Source organism: Pieris rapae, chromosome 23, assembly GCF_905147795.1.
Source record: "Pieris rapae chromosome 23, ilPieRapa1.1, whole genome shotgun sequence".
NCBI lineage: Eukaryota > Metazoa > Arthropoda > Insecta > Lepidoptera > Pieridae > Pieris > Pieris rapae.
In genome coordinates, this window is record NC_059531.1 from 4,304,868 (window position 1) to 4,329,499 (window position 24,632).

At 33.7% G+C, this 24,632-nt stretch overlaps 1 protein-coding gene across 2 annotated transcripts in view; it reads right to left on the reverse strand.

Annotated features, from left to right (window-relative positions):
- Window positions 1–2,699: 2,699 nt before the first annotated feature.
- LOC110998251 (kinesin-like protein Klp68D) overlaps window positions 2,700–24,632 on the reverse strand; it is a 51,682-nt gene continuing 29,749 nt past the window's right edge. For both annotated transcript variants that reach the window (XM_022266803.2, XM_022266801.2), the window contains 7 exons: window positions 12,511–12,675; window positions 11,860–11,996; window positions 10,783–10,944; window positions 9,291–9,612; window positions 7,766–7,993; window positions 6,882–7,092; window positions 2,700–5,926 (listed from right to left, as the gene is read on the reverse strand). In XM_022266803.2, coding sequence (XP_022122495.2) covers window positions 5,819–5,926; window positions 6,882–7,092; window positions 7,766–7,993; window positions 9,291–9,612; window positions 10,783–10,944; window positions 11,860–11,996; window positions 12,511–12,675 — 1,333 coding nt within the window. In that variant the 3' untranslated portion in view covers window positions 2,700–5,818. The remainder of the gene's footprint in view (window positions 5,927–6,881; window positions 7,093–7,765; window positions 7,994–9,290; window positions 9,613–10,782; window positions 10,945–11,859; window positions 11,997–12,510; window positions 12,676–24,632) is intronic.

Here is a 24,632-nt window from a genome sequence, read left to right on the forward strand (position 1 = left end):
CAAACCGCAACTATTACCAAGAACGTAACTGAAGGTATCATGCGCACTATAGATGAAAAATTACAACCAATTTTAGAAGAAAACAAATGCCTAAAAACTGAGATACAAAAATTGAACGAAAAGGTTAGACATTTAGAAGATAAAAATAAGAAAAATAATTTGATCTTACACGGTATTAAAGAAACAGAAAAAAATCACCAAAAATTACTTAACACAATAAAAGAAACCTTGAAAAATCTAGATATTAACATCGATAACTACGAAATAAATAACTACTATAGACTGGGAAGGAAAAAAGACGAGAAAAAAGTAAGACCAATACTTATAACTTTTACGTCATTCCAAAAAAAGATAACAATATTGAAAAATAAAATGAAAATGTCTAAACATACTTATATAACTGAAGATTTTTCGAAGGAAACGATGGAATTGCGTAAAAACCTGCAAGAAAAATTAAAACAAGAAAAACAAAATGGAAAAGACGCATTCATTCGAAACAACAAAATTGTAATAAGAGAAACTTCAGATACAGAAAAAAGAAAGAGAGAAAACTCGACGTCACCTGACAACATACACTTCGGTGGCTCGAAAAAGATCATTGCTCCTCCAAAACTGCACAAAACGAACGCATTTGAGTATATGAGGGCAAGACTATCACCCACACAACAACATCAACAAGTGTCAGGAGATAACAACAAAAATATAGTAGCCCCCGCAAAACTGCAAAGAACTGACCCATTCGCATGCATGAGGTCTAGATCACATTCTTTGACTGAAACAACAAAACCAAAAGCTTAGCAATCTCGAGACATCGGTAACCGGACAAAAACAACAATTACAAGCACAGAACATTTGGAAAAGGAAAATCGCCCCAACCCGGCTGGTCACCGTGGGGCAAGAGACCAATACCCCCTAGGATTGCCCCCTCCCAAAAAACACAACATACATACATATGCACACAAGGCAATCATACTGATGGGAGATTTCAATGGCCAGATTGGTACAAGATTAACAAACGAAAATAACATACTAGGCCAATTCAGCACAGGAAAAAGAAATGATAACGGACAAAGACTAATACACCTGGCACAGGCACATAACCTTAGGATATTAAATAGTTTATGTAAGAAAAACAAAAATAAAAAAAATGGACCTGGATTTCTCCAGACGGGAACGTGAAAAATGAGATAGATTTCATATTGTCAAATAAACCTAAATTCTTCAAGGATGGGAAAGCCTAGGGGAGGCCTATGCCAAAAGGCAAACTGATACCGAAAATTGAAATAAATCTAATGTATATTTGTTACAGGTTAATCAGTAATAAAGGCTATTTTTATTTTATTTATTTTATTTTATAGCTATTTGGTACTTTATCCATACATTGTGATATATGTTAGCAAATAATTTATTAGAGAATTATAAGACAGATTACAGACCACTAAATTGTCTGACGTAAAAGTTTAGGAATTAGGAAAAAGGTTAAATATTAACTGTTCGTGCCTTGCGGAATCCATGGACTAAGGGCCTGTTTCACAATGTATGGATAAAGTACCAAATAGCTATGCAACACATAAATTATGCGAAAGATAAAAGTTCCGAATAAGATACTTCTCCTTTCATGACAATAAGCGTTATCTGACAGTCGTGAAACGCAAAAATACTGTTTATCCTATCAATAAGTAATAAATAGCTTATTTGGAACTAATATATTTATCTTTTTATGTGCGCTGTGCTACTAATGTACTTGGAAGAAAAATATCTAATAACGACATCTTATGTCACTGCAAGTTGCAACCTACCCTTATCTATCCTTGTTTAAAATATGCTGAATCTTTTGCGGATTGAAAATTAGACGAACTAGATTAGTATATATTATTAGTTGTAACTAAATAAAAGTAAAATGCGTATAGTAAAAATCTTATGAATATTAATTATTAAGGGGTCATTGATTTTCTTATTTGGTGATTACGTCATTGTAATTATTTACTTTTTATTGTCATTTCACGTTGCCTATGTTTAAAAACGAAATGCATTTTCGAAGATTCCTACAAAAAATTAATACGTATATATAAAAAAAAACTTGAGAGGTGTTAAAGACACCAGGATGGAACGAAAATGCTTTCGATTAATTAGTAAAGGAATTGTAATATAATTTTTATTTTTTTAAGTAGTTTTAGAAATAATATTTTTTATTATTAACAAATACAATATTATTTTAACTTAATCAGTAGTAGGCTTTAGTAATAATTGGCTTGTGGTAATTAAAGTAGGAAACATATGTTTGGAATTCTATTTTATTTATATCTTTAAAAAACTGCATCGATGGTAGTATTATATTTTGTTGTTTTCATTTCTTATCCCTAGGAAAAGTAAAAAAAGACATCACGAGGTGTTCCCAGGCGGTCACCCATCCAAGTGCTGACCTCGCCCGACGTTGCTTAACTTCGGTGATCGGTCGAGAACCGGTGTATTACAACAACTATAGCCAAGTGTCGTGACAATTTTACATGAGGATTTTTTCCGTTTAGCCCCCTTTCACAACGCCCGATAAGGAACTTCATACCAATATTTTTTTTAGGGCTTAGCTGACTTTTGCTGACAAGAGGAAAGGGGGGATAAAATGCAGTAAATCTGTACGCCTTGAACGCCTCTAACTGGGGAGTGAAAGTTATATAATCATTAAATAAAACAAAAGTACATATGGAATTAAAAATATTTTATTAGTGAGTATAAGCGTGTACGCGGCACATCTGACTAGCGGTTTCCAAATATATATCACATGATTTATTTTTCCAATGATAAAATTAAAAAACGGTTCACAAATTTTTAATACTAATTTAACCTTACAGCACAAGCATATACCACAGGAGCTAACAAAATAAAATTCACGCTCCATTCATATGCTGTAAATTTTAAAATTACACAAAAACATAAGCCTTTAATTGTAATCAAAAATTGTGCGAACGTAAGCCACTACACTACACTATTTCTATTATTTTGATAACTAAATAATTTATTTACATTAACTTTGTATACAAGAATCATTGACTAGAAACCATATGGAAACGTTAACAAAACGAATAATCGATATTATTTTACAGGAACATCACTATTTACCGATTTATTGACATTAGGGCATGGAATGAACAGTTTCCATCTTTGGTAACGCATTTGAACGACACTATCACAATTATTAAATTTTACACAATGGACTTTCCGAGGTTATTATTAAAGTATACAAAAACATAATAACACAAATATGTCATTACATTTTTCTATTAACGCTATCATGTGACATAAGAGAGAATTTTCAAATTTTAAAACAACACTACAATTAACTAATATCACTCGCCACGAACACAAGTCCGAAGCAATAAATAAAATTTACTAAAAACAATAACGATAAAATATTATACAAAATAAACCTAAATAATTATCGAAATTCGGTTAGCTGTAAAACAAATGACAGTCTGGCTATTTTGAAATAGGGCTTCATAGTTAGCACAGGCGTTGCCCACCAACGCCATACGAAGATGATTGTTAAGAGCGTGACAGAGCGTGAGCTAATGTCATTCTGACAGCCAGCTAGCCAATTGATGTCACGTTGTATAATCTGTGCACATCAAATGTCAGCGTACGTAGGTCTTTGGCGCTTCGGGTTGACTTTGGAGGATCCAGTTACACACAATTTTATGGAATTCGAATTTCAAAAAACCGATAAACGAGGTTATAAAAGTGACCATAGAGAAAGTCTATGGCTATCTGTCAAGAGTGATGTTTGACGATACTTATTTCTGAATAGCCTTAAACGTCAAAATTCGTATGAAACTGAGCCTTTCCATATTGTGATTAAAAAAAACAAAATTCATCTAATTAAAAACAACTTTGCGTATGAATACTGGAAATTGAATGAGATCATTAAGTCACATGGCTCGTGACAATTTATTAAATACTATTAATATTTACATCGACGCCTGCGTTCGCATATGACACAACTAAATTAAAATATATAAATTTATTAAAACACAATTTTGTGCGGCTGAGAGAGACCAAAACATCTATTAAATATTTTCTCTCAGCTAAAGTGTCATATGAACCCCGCTTTCCCCTTTTATCAATATATGCGCGAAGCGAGTGACAAGTTTGACTTGAAGGCCTCTCAAAAAACTCCTTGAGAAAAGTATTTTGACAGATCTGTGACAATGTCGATACACAATTTAGAGTTCGGGCCTAAAACAAAATCTCCAGAAACACTTTGCTTTGAATCTATGACGTTCATGATGGTTTTTTCACACAAAAAATGTTTTAATATAAAATTCATACCGTCGACATATTACCTTCAAGTGGCCATTAAGATGACAACTGACATCTGTCACTGTCAAACTTGACACATTCATGAGCTATATATTCATCGCAGTGCTTCAAAGCCAAGCATTCGTTACAATTTCGTATAAAATCGGCAAACACAAAACCGATATTTAAGATGCGAGTCGTTCCGATTTAAAAGAATCGTAACAAAATTTTGCGAACTAATTATTTTCAATTATTTAATAAACAATCATAACACTACCGCTTCTATAGACTTTTAGATAGATTCTACAAATGCAAACGAATATATGAAAAAACCTACATTTACACACAGTTTTATGGAATTCGAATTTCAAAAAACCGATAAACGAGGTCATCAAAGTGACCATAGACAAAGTCTATGGCTACATAGTGTTGTATTAGATAACTATTTATTTTTATTATCTGTATAACTTCATAGAAAATAAATGATAAATAAAGGTGCTAATATTTCTGTTGATGTTAAGAACTCAAAAATTGCCTCAGATTTCTTATATTATACAATAGATTAGTTCGCAAAATTTGTGTGTCTTAGTTTTAAATGTATATTGTGATTGTCACAAAAGACAATTAAACTTATTCTAGACGGCAACCCTGTTTTGATTTCCATAAAGTTATCGGAACGGTATCATACAGTCGACGTAAAATAAATTTATCATATGTATGAAAAATTAATTTTTCGCTCACAAATTGTTATATGAGAAATTTATAGAATTAACTAAAACCGCTTATAAAACTTTAGGACACGTCTCTGTGTTCCACCAAATAAGTTTGACATTTTTGACAACACCCAGAATATTAAATTGCAATTGTCAATATTTTTAATCGTTATAAATCTAAAGAATTTTACTTGAAACAGGCATACAGTTTATTGCCAAAAAAAAAATTACAGAAATAAATGTTTTAGCAATCATAATTTAATTGCATTGTTTAGATTTTTGTATTAAAACAGAATTAATTATACATAAATAATAATTCTATATAAATATTGACAATTGCAAAATACTCTTATTACACGGCCTATTCAATAGAATTTAGAAAAAGGCAATCATTCTACAAATGCAAATAAACATGAGAAGACATTTACAAACAGTATTTTGAAATTCGAATTTCAAAAAACCGATAAACGTAATTACGAAAGTGACCATCGACAACCTCTATGGATGCATAGTGTTGTATTAGATAACCGATTTTCAAAAATCGGTAATCATAATCATATTATAATTAATAAATTATGTTATATAGGTACTATTATCTAATATTAATTTAATTATTAAATATACAGATTTTTTCGCATTATTTTTCTTTTTTTTGTTGACTTTGAAAATAACTTCTTTCCTCTAAATTCTATTGGAATAGTCACCGTCTCTTTTTATCACAGTATAAAGACCATTTGAGAGAAAGAGACGAGTGATACAAGTATAGCTCGTATAAGCAGATAAGTCTATTGTTAAGGCTTATGTATAAGGGTCTACCGCACACCAGCGGTACCAAGTCTATGTAATGCGGATGGTGGTCTAGGCTTTCCGCTGACGCGACGTGTTTCCGGTACTTCCTTTTTAACTGGAACTTCCACTGACTGAAATTATATAATACTAGATTAAACATTTGATAAATACAAACATTATATTTTTATTTTGTGTAAGATTTGGAAACCCTTTTAAGTAAAAAATACCTGTGTCTGGGTTCCCAGCTCTTCCATAAGCAAACTTAATTCTTAATTACTTAAACTAATTACGTTATTTAACTGACATTTCCCTGATATTAATACAGTCATTTAATTCTGGGGTGTACAAATATGAATGTAAACTGGTATCTTTATTTCAGTAACAACTATTAGCTTTCTGTACTCTGATTTGTAATTCCGTAGAATCAGACAGCTGTCATTTTTTGACATGTTAGAGATTACAAACCTTTTTGGCCGGGCACATTTTTACAATTTTATTCAAACATTTTATTTGTTAATGAATGTATCAATTTTTTTTTAATTACAGTCACATTTACTTTAAAGTTGGATTTACGGCGACTGGTAATTACGTCCCTTTTCATCACAAACCCTTTTCGTAATAAACGCAGAAGTAAAGATAACCTTTGGTTTTTTAAAAGGTTTACTAAACCTGGAATTAATAGACAGTGAACTAAGTCTAGAAATAACTTACTAACTGGCTTCCTAACGCCCACAAAGGGGCAATTCGAAAATATATTTCACGTGGCCCTAAATTTTTTATTATGTTTTGAATGATTTAAGTTTCTTAGTTAAACAATTTTTTACATATTAATTAGGAACATTCCTTCAGACTTTGCGATAAATACATCATTATTTTCGATTGTCACTTTGACAGATGACAAACACTAATGACTAGTGACATCATAAAGAGTGTTGCCATTTTAAGAAATTTGTTCCAATAGTGTTGCGGAATATTTTGATGGCATTTTCATAATGGCAACACTAAGTAAATTGTAGACAAATAATTCCCAACTTTTGGTTGAGAGATACTCAAACTTATCCTTTTAAAGTATTTTAAAAAAAGTACCTTATTCATGGGTACCTTATTAAAAGGCACCTTGGTGATGGTGGTCTGGGGCCTCTGCGGGGGGTAGTTCCGCACTGTGGATGGCAGGGGTATGGGCCGTAAGTCCAGCAAATTCTCAGAACGACGTGTTGGGGTATTGGTGTCGGTCGCTGAGTGGGGTCTTCTCGCACCTGGGGTCGCCACTGGACGGACTGATAGGGGCTCGGCACCGCTGGAAAATGGGATTAAATGTTATGGGACTCAAAGGCAGCAACACACCCGCCCCGCGTTCTAGTTTGTCTATGGAGGACGGTGAGCAGATAAAAGTGCGTGCGTAAGTACACATGTCATAAATGAATTTCTTTTGTAAATTAATTATTACTAAGGTAAAAGCCCCAATAGATGATCATGTACCAGTATATACACACTCTATGTATTTGTATATCTATATTCACACTGTTTATACACTGTATATGTGCTAATGAAATATATAAAATAAAATAAAAAAATCTGAGTTTACTGCACAAGACGTTATGCGACAGAATTGCCATCTAAAGTTCTAATATGTAATTAAACCAGTTTATTGCCAGTTCTTCTCTTCCGTTCTACGCCCTTGATTTGATAACTGGCAGTAAATGTAAATTTACAAATAATTTAATTTTTTCGAAGTTTATAAGTGTACTTATTTACCTATATGAATAAAGATATTTTGTTTGTTTGTTGGTTTAAACGATTACATCAACCAATAGCGTGTATTTTTTCTCAATATCCCTTTCTCACTCTCTCAATCGCTCTCTCCCTCTCTTCGACTAAAATGCTGCACATCTTCGTGACGTTTCGTAAAAAAATACCCTCATGCGCCTAGTTTTTTTTAAAATAATGAAATAAAATCTAGTAAATTTTACCTTTGAGGCAGCTCCCAGCCATCAGCATCATCATTATACCTAAGCCTCATGACGGTGGGCCTTCCCGCGTCCGGGACGAAGCTGTCGGCCAACAAAAGCCGGCGACGCAACTCCGCTATCAACGCCGCCTGCAGAGCCTCCTGCTCGCGTCTCTCGGAGTCGTGTGCTTCTCTTTGCTCCACCATTTCTTCGCGTAACGAGGCGTATTTCGCGAGGCACCGCTTTAATCTGATAACCATAGACAAACAAGTAGAGTAGAAATACCATGACTACTGAGGGGCCGTTCAAGGATTACATAGGCACTATAATACAATATTCAATAGAAAAACTACTATATACATCAAATCATCACTACATATTATAAAACAATGTCGCTTTCTCTGTCCCTATGTCCCTTTGTATGCTTAAATCTTTGAAACTACGTAACGGATTTTGATGCGGTTTTTTTTAATAGATAGAGTGATTCAAGAGGAAGGTTTATATATATAATAACATCCATTAAATAGTGGAGAAGTACTGTTATTTCTGAGGTTTCTAATGTGGTGTCGTAAATAATTACATTTTTTCCGCTTACATTGCAAACGCAGGCTGAACCCTACGAGTTTTATCAAAATAATGTCCTAAGTATTGTACACATTGAAAAGGTCTACAGAAAAGTACGTGATGGTATTTTTACATACAACGTTCACAGATTTTCTGTAGTGTATTTAGTATCAGCATTGCACCCGTGCGAAGCCGGGGCAGGTCGCTAGTAACTTATATAATAACTAGCAGATTGGCCAAGCGTTGCTGTGGCTAAGATTTTTTGTTATATTACATAGTAGTAAACTATTCAAGGGAAACTAGGAGAACTTATGTGAAACGTTGGTACTTTGAAAACAGCGCCATCTGTTAGAATTATATCAAATTATAAACAAATAATTTGCAATAAAATAAAATTGCGACTATAATTAAAGATCTAAGTCATCCCATCTCTTAAGTTGGACCAGACTGCTCACGGTGTGCCAATTTAATTTAAAATCGGTTAAGTAGTTTAGGAGTCCATCGCGGACAAACATCGTGACAGGAGATTTATATATATTAAGATTATGTAATTACTTTAGAGGGGGGGTGGGGGGGCCTTTGATTTTCTTATTTGGTGATGACGTGGACAGTAATTATTAAGTTCTTTACACATAGTCTATGCTTGAAATCTAAATGCATTTTTGAGGATTCCTATAAAACTTAATACGTTTTTCAATTATTATAGATAAATTAAATATAGATAAATATAGAAAAAAATATAGATAAATTGCAGTTAATCTTACATAATACTGATTTTGATGAAATAAAAAAAATTAATAAACAGTGCTACAACTTTTTAGGCCTTAGCCTCAGATTTATGATCATTTGTCAATCAAATAGACCAGTAGGCGATCATCCTCCTGTGCCTGACGCAAGCTTTTCGGTCTGTTCATAGTTACATAACGTGTTTAAACGCGTGTGTGTGTGTTGGTGTGGTAATACATGTATAACGTGTGTTTACCTCTGGGTTTTATGATCAACCTCCTGTTGAAGCGTGGTAAAGGTATTCGTAACTATCGCCGTCGTCTCCTCCTCCAAATCTATCTTTTGCTGCATCTCTATCTCTCTCTTTTTCCTCTCCGTTATCTCCATGTGCCTCTGTTGGAGGATAACTTGGCTTTCATTCAAATTGTTGAGGAGGTCTTTCCCGCCACCACCCTGGACCAATCGGTCTTCTAAGGCCTGGATTTGATGCTCCAGTTCTTCCGTTTTGGTCTTCTCTTGTTCTATTGTTGATTCTGCTAGAATGTGCTCGCTCTTCAAACTCGCTGTTTCTTCTTCAGCTGGAAGATGTTAAAGATTATATTAAAGGAGAATTGCAGGCCTGCATTTTTAATCCTAAAAACCTTTTTTTTGTTCATTAGCTATTGATATATTGTATAATATGTCAGTCAATTCTATATCGATAAATATTCAGATTGGTCGAAGGAAGATGGAGCTGTTAAAAGGCAGAGATAAAAGAGCCTCTGGGATTTTATTAAAGAAAAGTATCCCTTTCCCCAAAAAAGAATTACTAACTTTAGACAGTCTAGTACGGGGAAATTGCAGCTAGATTATCGCTAACTTTATAGTAAGCCTTTTTACACAGCTTTTCTTTAATACATTTCTTAAATTTATTAAAAGGCAGAGATAAAAGAGCCTCTGGGATTTTATTAAAGAAAAGTATCCCTTTCCCCAAAAAAGAATTACTAACTTTAGACAGTCTAGTACGGGGAAATTGCAGCTAGATTATCGCTAACTTTATAGTAAGCCTTTTTACACAGCTTTTCTTTAATACATTTCTTAAATTTATTAAAAGGCAGATACAAAAGAGCCTCTGGGATTTTATTAAAGAGTTTTCCCTTTTCCCAAAAAATCCTAACTTCAGATGGTCTAGTACGGGGAAATTGCAGCTAGATAATCACTAACTTTATAGTTAGCCTTTTTACACAGCTTTTCTTTAATGCATTTTTTAAATTTATTAAAAGGCAGAGACAATATAGCCTCTGGGATTTTATTTAAGAAGAGTATCTCTTTTCCCAAATAAATCCTAACTTTAGATGGTCTAGTACGGGGAAATTGCAGCCTGCGTTTGTTCCGACTATTAACATTGTGTGTTGTATGTAGTATACTTATATTTTTGTATACATACATAATATTTTCATAAATATATTGCGAGTGAAAGGTAATCTTAATATCCTTGAATTTATCTCTCAGAGATTCCCTACATTTTAAATTATAGTTTTTTAATTTTACGAATATCTAAATGATCCAAATCTAAGCAATTAATTGATTGTTCAAAAAGATATTAAGCGACCTATTTAATTGAATATAGCCTCCTTAATTGTTTTATTTGTTTTTTTGACGTTCAACGTTCGTTCGTACGTTCGTTCGTTCAAGTGTACATCACTTACATGTTTACCTATATGAATAAAGATATTTTGAGTTTTGAGTTTTTTGAGTTAAATACTCACAGTCTTGTGGTGTGGTCTTCGTGCGAATTCGCGGTGGTTTTTTCCGCTTTTCAATCGCTTTTCGCTGTTCGATGAGTGACCGAAGTCTTTCGATTTCCGCCTGATATTCCCGTAGTTTGGCATCTTTCGGATCTTCATTGCGGACTGGTTTGTTCTTGATGGCTGCAAATATTTGGAAACGGTTCACATAGATCCTCTCACTATAGGGACACTGATTTGGATATAGACAACTTTTAACGAAACACACAAAACAATAATCAAAAAAGTGTGTGTACTTATGTATACGCGTTAGAAGTTATACTTCTTTGGCGTATGGAAAAAAATAACTAAAATGCAGTAGTGATTAACGATAATTAAAATTAATCAAAAAACATTTTATATAAATAAATAAATTATTAGTAAATACTATCTCCGTCGTATATGTAATTGATTTAAAAACACCAAAATAATATTTATATATTATTAAATATAAAAATACTAGAATATACAACTTCAACATAGTTATCGATTTCCATGCAACCTAGACCTAACTTTACGATGTCGAATTGAGGTGTTGTTGGAAAAAATGAAAAAGGGTACATTTTAAGTGTGTTATGTGTGTGTTAAGATTTGAAGTAGCCCTGACTCAGCATAACGCAGTGGAGTAGACGTGATTTCATATATAGAATAATAAATTTAATTTTCCTCTTCACAATGTCGACATATTTGTATGTTTTCAAAGTAAATTTACAGTAGCGATATTGTGTATATTATGTGTTTAATTTTATATACATATGTACTTCATTATATTTTATTAAATGCTTCTCGACATCTTGCCTGTTCTACGCCCTGGACTTGCGAACTAATTTTTTTTTTTGACGTTCATAAGTGTACTTGTTTATCTATATGAATAGAGATATTTTTTATTTGAAATTATCGTATTGGCATAGGCTGTTCATTATAATTTTAACGACAATAATACAACTATATTATAAAAGCTAAACTTTAAAGTTTCATATATAATATCACTTATATTCTACCGTACATTTTGGTCCTTCGAGCCGGATTTTTTAAAATTTGGAATAGAGTAAATATTACCTTTAGCTCTATGGGCGTATCTTAGGGTAGTAACAGTCTCATCGTAGTTGTATGATGCTGGACCAATATTGGCTATCATAATCGTCTTACTATTCCCACCGAGAGAATCTTGCAGGATTCGAGTTAGCTTCGAATCCCTGAAAAAAGAAAAATTAAGGTAACACAACATCGAAGAATTAAGAATAAAATGGAATAGCAAACGAACACCTGAAACATTAGGAGGTTTGCAAGTGCGTTGCCGTCCTAAGGGTAGTACGTTCTCTTGAAGAACCCTAGATTATAATGTTACAAAAACCTCTGCAATTGCAGCTGTATCCATAAAGAGATACGCAAGAAGTGTCTTGAACATCGGTCAATCGTTTGTTTAAAAGCCGGCAACGCATTCGCGAGTCCTTTGACATTAAGTTCCATGGGCGGTGGTAATACTTATCAGGTGGGTCCGTTTGCTTCCTGTTCTAAAAAAAAATTGTTTTGAAAACAACTAGGGTTTTAATATGGGACTCTCATACCTGAGGTCCAAGGTTCGAAACGTGCACAAACAAACGCAATTCGTACTGTGATTTACTTGTCTATTAAGATAGCAAAGATAACAGATTTCTGAGGCCCAGAACTAAAAGGTTCTAGCGCTACTTTATTAACTTAACAGCCTACCTATAAGGCACATGTGGGCTATTCTCAGCAAGGGCGGATATGACATTCCCCAAAGATGATAGGGCTTGGTTGATTCTAGCCGCCTCCCGGAGACGATCAGCCGATGCGCCAGTCTTGCGTTGACGCTCGCTACCAGCCAGATCCACCAGGTTGAGTTTACCAACTCTGAAAAATCACGTCAGAAACAATCAATCAATCAAATCAAAATTTATTTATTCAGTTTAGATGCGACTTAAGGCATGCTTATGAATGTCAAAAGCGTTTACAAAATTCGCGAAAGAGCAAAACTACGCCATCCGTTCGCAAGACTACCAGGAGGTCTTGTTCTCAGAAGAACGGGCAAGAATCTCAGCAAGTTTTATCCTCCCTTTACATACAATAATTCAAAAGAAAATGTCATAAACCACAACGTCATTTAATTCAATATTAATTTTACGGAATAAAATTTTGAAGTTTTGAAAGATTTTAGGGTACCTTTTAGTATTACTTAAATTTCTAACTATATATGTTTATAAAATATAGTCTAAATCATTATAATGTATAATTTTTTATTTGCGAAATTTAAGGCAAATTTAATTTAATGTTTATTTAAAAAACACTTGAAATTTTATGGAACTATATATATTGTATATTATGTTTATACAAAAGTTGGGATGTTTTTTCAGTATTTATTTAATTTAAAAAATAATTGTCTAGGTCACAATAGTTAATAAATTTTGTTTTGCTAAAGTAAAGGATTATTTATTATAGTTTTTATTTCAATAACTTATTAAATTTTATGGAATATATTTTAAAACGATATTTGGGTATGATTTTAAAGTATTTATTAAACCTTAAAAATATATATCTAAATAATAGTTAATAATTTGTATTAATAGTAAATAAAAGGTATTTTATTTAAAATGTCATGCAAAATCCAACTCCAGCCCTCAAAATATCTGCAAGGTACGCGATAAGAAATAGAAAAAAATAGATAAGACGAAGTTATAAATTAGTTATAACCATACAATTTAAAAAATCGTTCACGTTCTATATAGATATGTAATTCTAATTATTTTCTTTCAACAACAGTTTTTTATAACCCCGAAACTAGGTCACATGTTTCCATGGCAACGTAAAATGCCACAGCAACACAGCATTTCGATATCTATATTGAGTTTCAAACAATGTTAAATTAATATTAAAAGCGTTGGTCTAAAAAGTTCGTAATGTGGGACATAGATGGCGCTTCTATCAAAATTGACACGAATGATTTTTAACCTTAGTCAAATCAAATCGAAATAATTTTTCATTTAGGTAATACGTACCATATAATAATATACTATACTATAAATAACATACGTACGTAATGAACGTCAAAAGAAATATATATTAAATTCTTGTAATCTTACGTTTACTGCCTGTATTTTATTAATATATAATCTGTTTTAAATAATAATAAATGGGCAGTCATACTAAAGATCCTATTGTGTTAATACGTTCCATATACCACCCGTTAATTAAAGTTATGCAGAATTTCTATCACCTCAATATTTCAATTACTTTTGCCTGGGGGAGTTTGAACTAGCCAAGGTTATAGATCCCAGATGGTCAAAGTATCCATCGTCGGTATCACTTGTATCACGCACACACACGCACACACAAAACACACCAAATTTATTTTTACGACTCCGTTTGCAATGTTTTCTTTTAGCACTTACTTATTTTCCTCTATTGTATCTTATGACAATAACTACGTGTTCCGGTCCGGTGGTAGAAAGGCTGTCTATCTATCACTCAGGTCTCCTTTTACAGAGACCAGTCTCTCATATACACTTCTAAATGTTATCATCTTAGTTGAATCATAATAACCTTGTATGTATATGTGAGACAAGAAATAAAGATTAATTATTATTATTATCTAACGTCCGAGCCTTCTGTCTCCCCTATAAAAAACCCTATACATCATTAAATGTATGAAGCAAAATACTATTACACAGTCAGCCTACTGTTATGCAAAACATTCAAGTGTGAATGGCCCCTCAGTTAAATATTTTCATTGAAACTTCCGTTGGGGTCCAAACAAGGACAAATTGGGGACAAATATATCATTGTATCAAATACAGTCCCTGCAATCAATACATTTTAATCTCTGTTCTTTCTCTAGAAGTCATGTTGATGTCACAGTAATTTCCTCCACTCCCTCTTGTCTTTGACAAGCGTCATGTAAGACTGGCCTGAACTGCAGTTCAGTGAGTAGGGAATCGAGGTGAAATCCTCCATATTCCAGTTACATTAAGTTTTTCTAGACTTTCTGGGCGTTCAATGTTCAAAGGATTCGTTGATAAAGGATTGGACTGAAAGCGCCGAAACACAAGGAAGTAACCGTCGCATGGTTTCTCTTCTTATCCAGGGAATCCTCAAACTTTAATAATTCCATGTTATAAGTTTAAGGAGCATTCAGGCCCAATGCTTTAGAAGCAAAGCGCCGAAATAATGCTACTCAAAGTAGCCGTCTTCTGGTTTGCTTTCCAAAAAATCTACAAATTTAAGGCAATTTTTGCAGCTCCTTCAAAACATTTTGTGACAAAACTTGGCGATTTTACGGTTTTTCATACTGCCGATAAAGGACAAATCTTTGTTTTAAATTTTATTATAACTAATTAACTATTAATTACTTAAGATGACATGTGAAACGTGGTGAAATTGTTGCAGCTTACAAACGTTGTGTAAAACAAAAAAACTTGCCGATTAAAAAGAGTTGCGGGGAGTTTATTGCCAGTTCTCTTCCGTTCTACACCCTTCATTTGAGAACTGGCAATCACCGCTGCCGGTTGCGCGTCGTGAGTTGTTGTAATGTACCAATTAATATAGTCACCGTCCCGTCCGCTGTTTGACCAAACCTTTAGCATTTGATATTTAATACGTATTTCTTTATTGACGTTCATACATGTAAATTGTGTTACCTGAATGAATAAATGCTTTAGAATTTTACGTATTAAATTGAATAGTACTGTGTGACGTCTAAATTAACAACTTAGAACGCGCTTCTTCTATATGCTCTAGGGCGTGGAATCTTGGGTCCGAATATCTGGAATCCTTCGACATCTTACATAGTAGATGTATGTTTGAAATATCTTAGACTTGGATATTCGTATGCGGTCTGCATATGAAATACCGTGCTGGAAGAATACAGAAGAAAAGGAAACTGGAACATTTCGGACACATCTTTAACACAACTAATCATTTAGGCCAAAGTAGCAGAGGAAGACCTGGCGCCTTGGCCGAGCTGGGTTAAAGAATCTTAGACAATGATCTGAAAGCACCAAGTCATTCTTCAGAAGCGTGCAATCCAAAATTAAAGTAGCCATAATCGGCAACCTTCCAAAGGAGATGGCACTCATAAAAAGGTTCTGTGTACAATGTTTGTAACGATCGTTGTGAGTTGGAAAAACATTCTCGGGGCTTTCAAAGACGCTGTTCACTGATACACACCTGCATGAAAATCGCCATCAGACACGGAGAGCTTTAAACTAATGAACTTTTAACAACTTCTTTTATTTTGGAAAACGTTTTTCGAACAACACTTTCTAAAGAATATCATGAAGTATTGTCAACATTCTAGGCTTTTGAATTTCGAATCGCCGTCGAAGTTCTGATGTTACTGGCACTAAACGGGAAAGCCCAGGATCGATTAACGATGACGTCACTGATTTAGAGCCATATATAACAAAGCAAGCGGAAGCGAATTAATTAGTCTGTATGAAATAAACAAAAGATTTCGAACAATGCATACGTTATTGAGAAATACTCAATTAAAATTATTCAACGATTTTAATTTTATCCTTTTTCTTTTAATTTTGCATACCTTCTTATTTAGGTTTAATATCTTTCAACAGTACTATAAGACATTATAAATTTATGTAGGCATATATTTGCTTTTCTTTTTGTATGGACAACTTGAGCTACACGCCGCGTATAAAGAACTGAACGGGCAATTATAATCTATGTAGAATATCTATACGTTCGAGGTGTCAATACACTGATAGTGGCGTATGACATTGACGTTTACCAACACTTGACATATCTTAGTTGTTGTCACAGGTATATTTAAATGGACCAGAGGGTAAACGGGCAGATGTGTCCTATGATGTTAACTGATCATGGACATTCAAAGGCTCGCGAGTACGTTGTGGGCCTTGTAACATTAAAACCATAGGTTTAACTTGTGTGTTATAGATGAGATGAATTTTTATTAATTTATAGTGCAAACGTTCTCCCCACTTAATTGACATAATAATTCAAGTTGATTATCAATACCACGTGTAATTTTTCTGTGTATTTTCAAGAATAGCTTCTTCCTGTGACAGATAGGTCCAAGGTGTTTCTTGTAAAATTTTATAAGCTGACAGAATTCATAAGCTGTATCTTAATTTGTATTTGTATTACACCAGACTAGTAGTCTTTATATATTATCTTACATACATTTCCCCTCTAGTAACAGCTGATGGGACCAATATAATAGTGGAGAAGCGTCAGTCCGCCATTTTAATTACATCTGACATAAGCTTTCGCCATGTTTGCGTATGTCAGATTGTCGCACTGGTATATGCGCTGTTTTGAATTTCGAGCTCAATTTATTTGCATATTGACAGTTATCGCACTATTGTCCATGCGCTGTTTTGAATTTCGAACTCATCTATTTGTTTGTGAATTGACTTGTCGCACTATTGTCTATGCGCTGTTAGGAATTTAGAACTCCTCAGATTGTTTCCGTATGTCCAGTTGTTACACTTGCGGTTTTTGAATTTCGAACTTTTTATAACACTTTGCACAGAATTTATAAATACACACAATATGTATTAAGAGATCTGCAATGGCTCCATCTTGAGAGTTCAAACTGTTATGCAACTTGTCCACCTTGCAAGCCGAGTATCGACCGACTGAACTAATACGACGTAATGTACTGTATAATCCTGTTATGTCTCTGACCTAACTCTTTACCACTAATAATTATATTCATTTATTTACACTTAGTTGCAAGAAACTACAGTTAAAATAATCAGGCGGCCTTATCGCTTCCGATAGATCTCTTCCAGGCAACACTGTAAGGCCGGTTTTCTCACGTTTACCTGCACCGTACGAGCTTTATATGCGCATAGAAAGTCCATTGGTGCAAGGTTCAAACCTACGACCTCGGAGATGTCACACGTTGAAGCTACAGGAGGCTGATCACCTACTTGCCTGATAGATTGTCAAATGATCATGAAACAGATTCAGAAATCTGAGGCTGAGACCCAATTAGTGTTTAAGCGTCTCTGATTTTCTAATTTTTTGAAGTTCGATTCGAAACGGGTCTATTTCCCATCTCTGTTGTGTAGACACACATTAAAATAGGATATAATTTTGGGACCACATTCTGCTTTGGTTGTATCACCACGACGTTCGTCGTTCCACAACTGAGTGTTAGAAGGCAGTTTTTCCACCACTATGTGGATTCAGCATTACACCGAAGTATATCCGATTTGATAGAGTCCTTCAAGTAAAGAAGGCCCCAATTCTTGGCCGGCATGAGTACTCTGCCATTAAAACTGTCCACGCGGCGGGACCTGTATCACCGAATAGCGCATGATTTCTGATTCTATCGTAAATATAGAATACACACACAGTATCAATTGCATTGCGGTGAGCCCCATTGTTTTGATTTTGTGGTTAAAACAAAGTGTAGTTTCATATGCATACGAATTATACACTAACACGGATGTGACTATGTTTAGTGTAAGAAACTTTTTGAAGTTATACTATTTTGGCGCGTTAGGGAAAAATTATGAGAATTAATTTTTACGAGGCTCGCGCACACCGTCACAAAAAACCGACCCCCCGAACACCGTCACTAAAAACCGACACCCTGAAGTAAGCTATAGTCCACTTTAGACACAAACGACACTAACAATAGTATTTTCTATTGTTAGTGTCCTTTCTACAAACATAGAATAAGGCAAAAGATAATATTTTTGAAAAGATTTTTATCTTGTTACACCAAAGAAGTATAACTTCTAACGCGTGCACACAAGTAGACATCGTTTTTTTTATTAAAGGCAGGCATGTTGCGTTGCCGGCCTGTAAAAGGAATGCCCTTTTTAAAGTGTAAATCTTATCTCCGAAAAAGACGTACACAGGAAGTCTTTTCCACATCTGATGTTTTCATTTATTTATTTATTCACACTTCGTTGCAAAGAAACACAAATAACACAAGACAAAAAAATTACAAGGGATGCAGTGGGAAAAAAATGAATACTAGAAGTGCATAACCGGAAGTTATATAAAAACCTTAATCTAGACAAAAACAAAAAATAGAATATGAATAACTAACTAAAACTAATAAGCTAATCTTAAGGATTCATGAATTGCTAATAACGATGTAATACAAAAGAAGAGGAAATACATGAATTAAACAGGTCACGATTGATCAGGATATGAGAAGGTTAGGAAATGTTTATATAGAAGAGTTTTAAAAGGCGATAGGGAGGAAGCCAATCGTATAGAATTGGGCAGCCTATTCCACAGCTAAATGGCAGAAATTCTAAATGAATTGCCGATGAAGGATGTGCTGTGGGATGGAATTTCCAATAGACTGGAATGGAAGAGAACACCATATAGTTAGGTTTTTCAGGCAGTTAAAATACAAATAAGATAATTTATTTATTAATAGCATAACATTACTTAGGGCCTGTTTCACAATGTATGGATAAAGTGCCAAATAACTATGCAACACATGTATTCGAAAGATAAAAGTTCCGAATAAGATACTTGGCATTTCATGACAAATAGCACTATCTGACAGTCGTGAAACGCAAAAATACTGTTTATCCTACAAATAAGTAATAAATTGCTTATTTGGAACTTATCCGGACATTGTGAAACAAACCCTTAGCTTTTTTATTTATAGATTTAAGAAATAGATAGTGGATTAGGAAAAGAATTAGTCGACCTCGAATGTATAGTTACTAAAAACTTCAATAGTTACGCAATCAATAAAAACTTCAGCCTTCACGGTACAAATACCTTCACTGAAAAACACGTTACAAATCCTTGAGTTTCCAAGGATTATTAGGTACTCCAGGATCGGATAGATTTAAACTTGCCAGGCGTTTTAATTCCCTATAAAATTGCATTTATTTTTATTTTTAATGGGCAGATAAGGAACAGAAAAGTAGAATAAGAAAGTTTTGTTCCACTTTTGGTGCCCAAGGTACACGTAAAAAGATTTAGAAGGTAGATAGTCCTGATTAAATAAACAGCAGGTCTACGAGAGAGATATTATTAATGGGCGGGGCACATGGTTAAAGGACCAGAAAAGTGGAACAAGAAATTCTGTTCTTCTATTGGTGCCCAAGGAAAACGCAAAAAGATTTAGTACTTAGATAGACCAGATTAGGGAAACAGCAGGTACATGGAAGAGAGTGGCACAGTTTAGACAGAAGTGGAGGGATTTGGAGGCCTTTCCCAAAAAATTACTGGTATGGTACTGAATACCATGGAACGGAACCCCTTCAAGGGTAAAAGTCTCCTCCAACTTTAACCAAATAAGTTATTAAAAAATATTGTTATGCAATTCTATGCATATTATTAAATTTATGACCGGTGACGTCAGTAGACGTCGTCCACCCTCTTGACAAGGCCACTAGAACCTTCGTGTCGAGCAAAATCAATAAATAACGTTTTAATTGGACTATAGCGGTGATTGTTAAGCTGATTGAAAGGGTTACTTCTGGAAGGACGGTTCTCCAACCTAAAGGCCGATACCGAACCAGTCTTGGTACTGACTGGCCAGAAGGCCCACCGGATAAGTTCGATAAATTGTAGGTATATATGCTTATTTATTTAATTATAAGAAATCTTACAACTTATACATATTATAAGACAATACAGAAAGCCAAAACAGATTACATAGATAAACAATATATTATGAAACAAAAAACAAGTAAGTATGTATAATAGTCAAATATACATAAAAAAACTAAAGAAAACTGAAACTTTATATTTGAAACAACAAATAATATACTTAGTTAGAAAAACTTCGTTGGACACTATTTTAGTTGACGGATTTTGAGGGAGTTTCGAGGTTTTATTTACTTTATAAAGTTTATATTGATTGTGAAATATGAGTGTAAAGAGCGAAGAGATTGCATTCTATCCGTAGCCAAAAACGGATTGTCTTCATAGAGTTTGTTTATTGACTGCAGACAGGAGATCTATCGACTGTCACGAATGAAAACAATCCGAGATTGTAGATTAATTATTAGGTTCGGGCGATTAATAAATAAAAAAACGTTTACCTTGTCAAACTATTGCAATCCATTGCAGCACTATTTTAAGAAGTCAAACACGTATGATTAAGTCTTAGGTCACTGGATGAGTGTTTTGAACACGTCATTTATTCCCGGCCACATCCCACGCTGATTTTGCCAATTGTACATGTTGGGTCCATTAAATTTGTCTATTCTATTCTAAGTCCGAGTCTAATAGTAATTATTCATCTAAATTCTGATGACCATAAAAAGCATTTACAATCTTTTCTTTTAATATTACTAACAGACTCGGCAAAGCGTTGACTGTGGCTAAGATTTTTGTTATATAACATAATAGTAAACTATTCAAGGGGAACGGTAGGAGAACTTATGTGAAAGGTAGATAGATAGCTTATGTGAAACGTTGGTACTTTTAACACAGCGCCAACTGTTAGAATTGTATGAGATGCTGCCATGTGGAGTGGGTTTCCATTGGAAGCATCTACTCATCCACAACCTAGAGCTACTGCCGGTCTTCTAACTGGTGACGTTTCAGCCGCCTCACATACTTCACACATGGAGAGTTAGCTATCCAGTTCGTTCCGGTGTCAGATTTCCACTCTTTGTAATGAGGTGGCAGTCTCCGGATTTCCTATTTGATTTTTCTCATTTCAAGGTGATCGTAAACTTCATCGTTTGTTATGTACCATAATGCTTTTGAAATTGCTCTTTGGATCACAGTGTTTAAAAAAGAGTTTTAGCCTGCTGGGCAGGCTACTTCTTATGAATTTGCTTATTTGTATTGTTTTTATCGCTTTTTTAAAAGAGTACGAGTTTTTTACGCCGGCTTTTTCTCTCGGCATACCCCATCTGTCTTCTTTGCCGGTGAGTAGGTATGCCTACAGATTCAAATTTAATGACGTGGAATAAGTGATACCCTGATGATCTTATGTTCCAAAATAAGCATATTTTATTTATTTACATAATCTGCAATATCTTGTCTCATAACTTATTAGGAATCAGTCTTCCTTTAAACCATAGTTTTCATGTAAAATTAGCTATCCTATTCATGTAATTTGTCCTTGTAGCTTTGCCCTTGACAGGTACTAAGTGGGAATGAGTGTAATTGACTCACTGACGCCCTCTTGCGTCTGGACTTGACGGTCCAGCGTGTTTTATGTCCGATGTTTTACAATTGGGGCGGGTCATGAGCTCTTGCTTTGGTTTAATTTTCTTTGAATGTAACGGTATGGCCTGGTCCACCCGGAAAAGAAGGTACCCGGTCTTGATGAATTGACAGAATTCTTGGATTAACCAAGAAAATTGGAGGTGTTGACAACTAAGGAAAGTATATCCTTATTATAATTAAATATACGTTTTGATTATGTGTCTATATTCATAATAGTTTTTTTTGCTTTAAAAGTTTTGCCAAAAAAAAACTCTTTTATACGCATTAGAATTGCGTTATAAAAAAGGAATAAATATATAACCTCCTGTTCTAGAGGTATATTTAGTAGTTATTAAAATGTCTGGCCATGAAAAAGGTGAAAAATACGTGAATCTATCACCAAAAACAGCTGGACACTTTCCTTTATTAAAATATACCTAATCTTGATTTTGCATCAGACAAATAAACACAAGAATCTTAACACACACTTGATTCAAATACTCAAATCCTTTTGTTGACATCTGTTAATAACAACATCTGAAAATAAACAAAAGCATTATCTCATGTATGACCGTATTAGTTTAGGATGAGTAACAAACTAACAAAAGGGCAATGTTCTCACTTGTCTTACTTATGCAAACGCTGTACTAAAATCACTAATATCAAGCGCATTTGATTTATAAGGATTTGTTCCTGATTCTATAGGACATTAACGTAAAATTTATTCGGTATTTTTAATTAATTGATGTATTTAAAAGATCATCAGACTCAGAAATCTGCGGCTATCCAGAGTTAGGATTTGGTAAATTTTTATCATGCATAATGTGCCAGACCTCATACATTAATCGCCTTACAATAGCACTTAATGTATTGAAAAAGGTCACAGGATCGAATCCATTGAAGAATCCAGATTGATTGATTTTCAATCGACTCAAAAAAGACGATTGTTGAGATTTAGTTGGATAACGTTAGATGCATTTTTATATATACTGTTTTGTTCATTACTTGCCAATAGTTACGTCCTCCATTGAGACTTCTATAGTGAGTGTTTTTGTGCGTGTTCGTGAACTATTTTTGAAAGGCAAGGTACAGCATCAGTCTAACCTCTTTTTGTTCCCAAACTAACAATTTCTCCACATCCTTACGGCTGACGTCATTTTGTGCCTTTCGTCTTAATAAGAAGCAGTACATTGAGGTATCTACTCAGAACTTTATTATAAGATTATGTATCGACGGCCACCGAACCTTTGTGGTACATAATTTTTTGGTTAGTGAATGTTGTGAATAAAATTAGTTTGTTAATTAAATTTCGTAAAATCCCCCAATTTGAGACGAATACACAGAATCATTGGGAACAATCCAAGTTCCATCAAAAAACCGTTCAAAATGAAATTTTCGTATTTTCGCCCCCGACACGAGTTACAAGTTATAGATGTCTGTGTTTGTATGACATCATTGCGTCTAAACGACTGGGCTGTCGTCTTATAAGGGAGCGTGATCGAGGCGCTTGGGTAGAATTTATGAAGATCTGTTTGAGAAGGCTTTCAATTAGAAATTGATTGGGTAATTTCAGACATAACTCCTCCGTTTCTGGAACGTTCTGGATCTATTAACCTGCCGAGAGGTCTTAGAGTAAGGAATAGAAGGTGCAAAGCAATCATTTAAAAATTAAGTTTCTATTTAGTTATAGCTTTTTTGTGGTTGTTTGTGTTATTTTTACTTTGCTAGTTAGAAATTTGTAAGTTTTATATAATTAATGTGTATGTCTGTAAAATTTGTAAAGCCATATTTTCTTGTGAGTTTTAGGCTATGAAATAAACAAAAAATGTATACGTAAGAAGTGAAATTTATTTATGAACCTTTTTTTCGAAAAATGATCTACTACTGCAACTTTACAGAAGTTGGTTAGATAAAGTTTAAAAGGCTTTAATTATCATAGACTTGAATACAAATAATACAATTATCTCACTTTACTTTTTACTACTAAGATAATTAGAGAATTTCATTAATTTTAATATAATTATTACTATCATTGTTATCGTCATTATATATTTTTGTTATTAATGGCTTCAAATCTCTTGTAATCAACCGTGAGACAAGAAAAAGATGGCGCGTAACGGAAAAATGTGACGATTTTTTTTTCTAACGCCGATTAAGTAGTTTCACTTCAATAACTTTTAATTCTCCTACAAATACGAGGCTTAGACAAAAATTTTATTATATATTATATAATAAAAATTATGTCTAAGCCTTTTAGTACATATTGAAGTCACAGAGTCAGAAATATTCGCCGATAATGGGTAATTACTATAGACATAAAGATCATCAACTGATACTCTGATGATAAAACTAGAAGATACTTTTGTGTTACCTCCAAACAACGCCATTATTTTAGAAAATCGTGATTGCCAAGCGATTAACATCAATTTTCGTTATTTTCTTCAAGTAAATAATTACTATAATTGCCTGCATTTCGAAACGATTTGGCGTAATTATGAACGATTAATGAATATCTATTTGAAAATATAACTGTGTATATGTATAAATATATTCAGTAAGTCACACTTACATACACGACAATATTTATACATTTACGAGGGTAGTTTAAAGATATTTTTTTTAGTACATAAACAGATTTATAAATAGGATGTTAAACCCTTGAAATAAATTGACGTACATTGAGT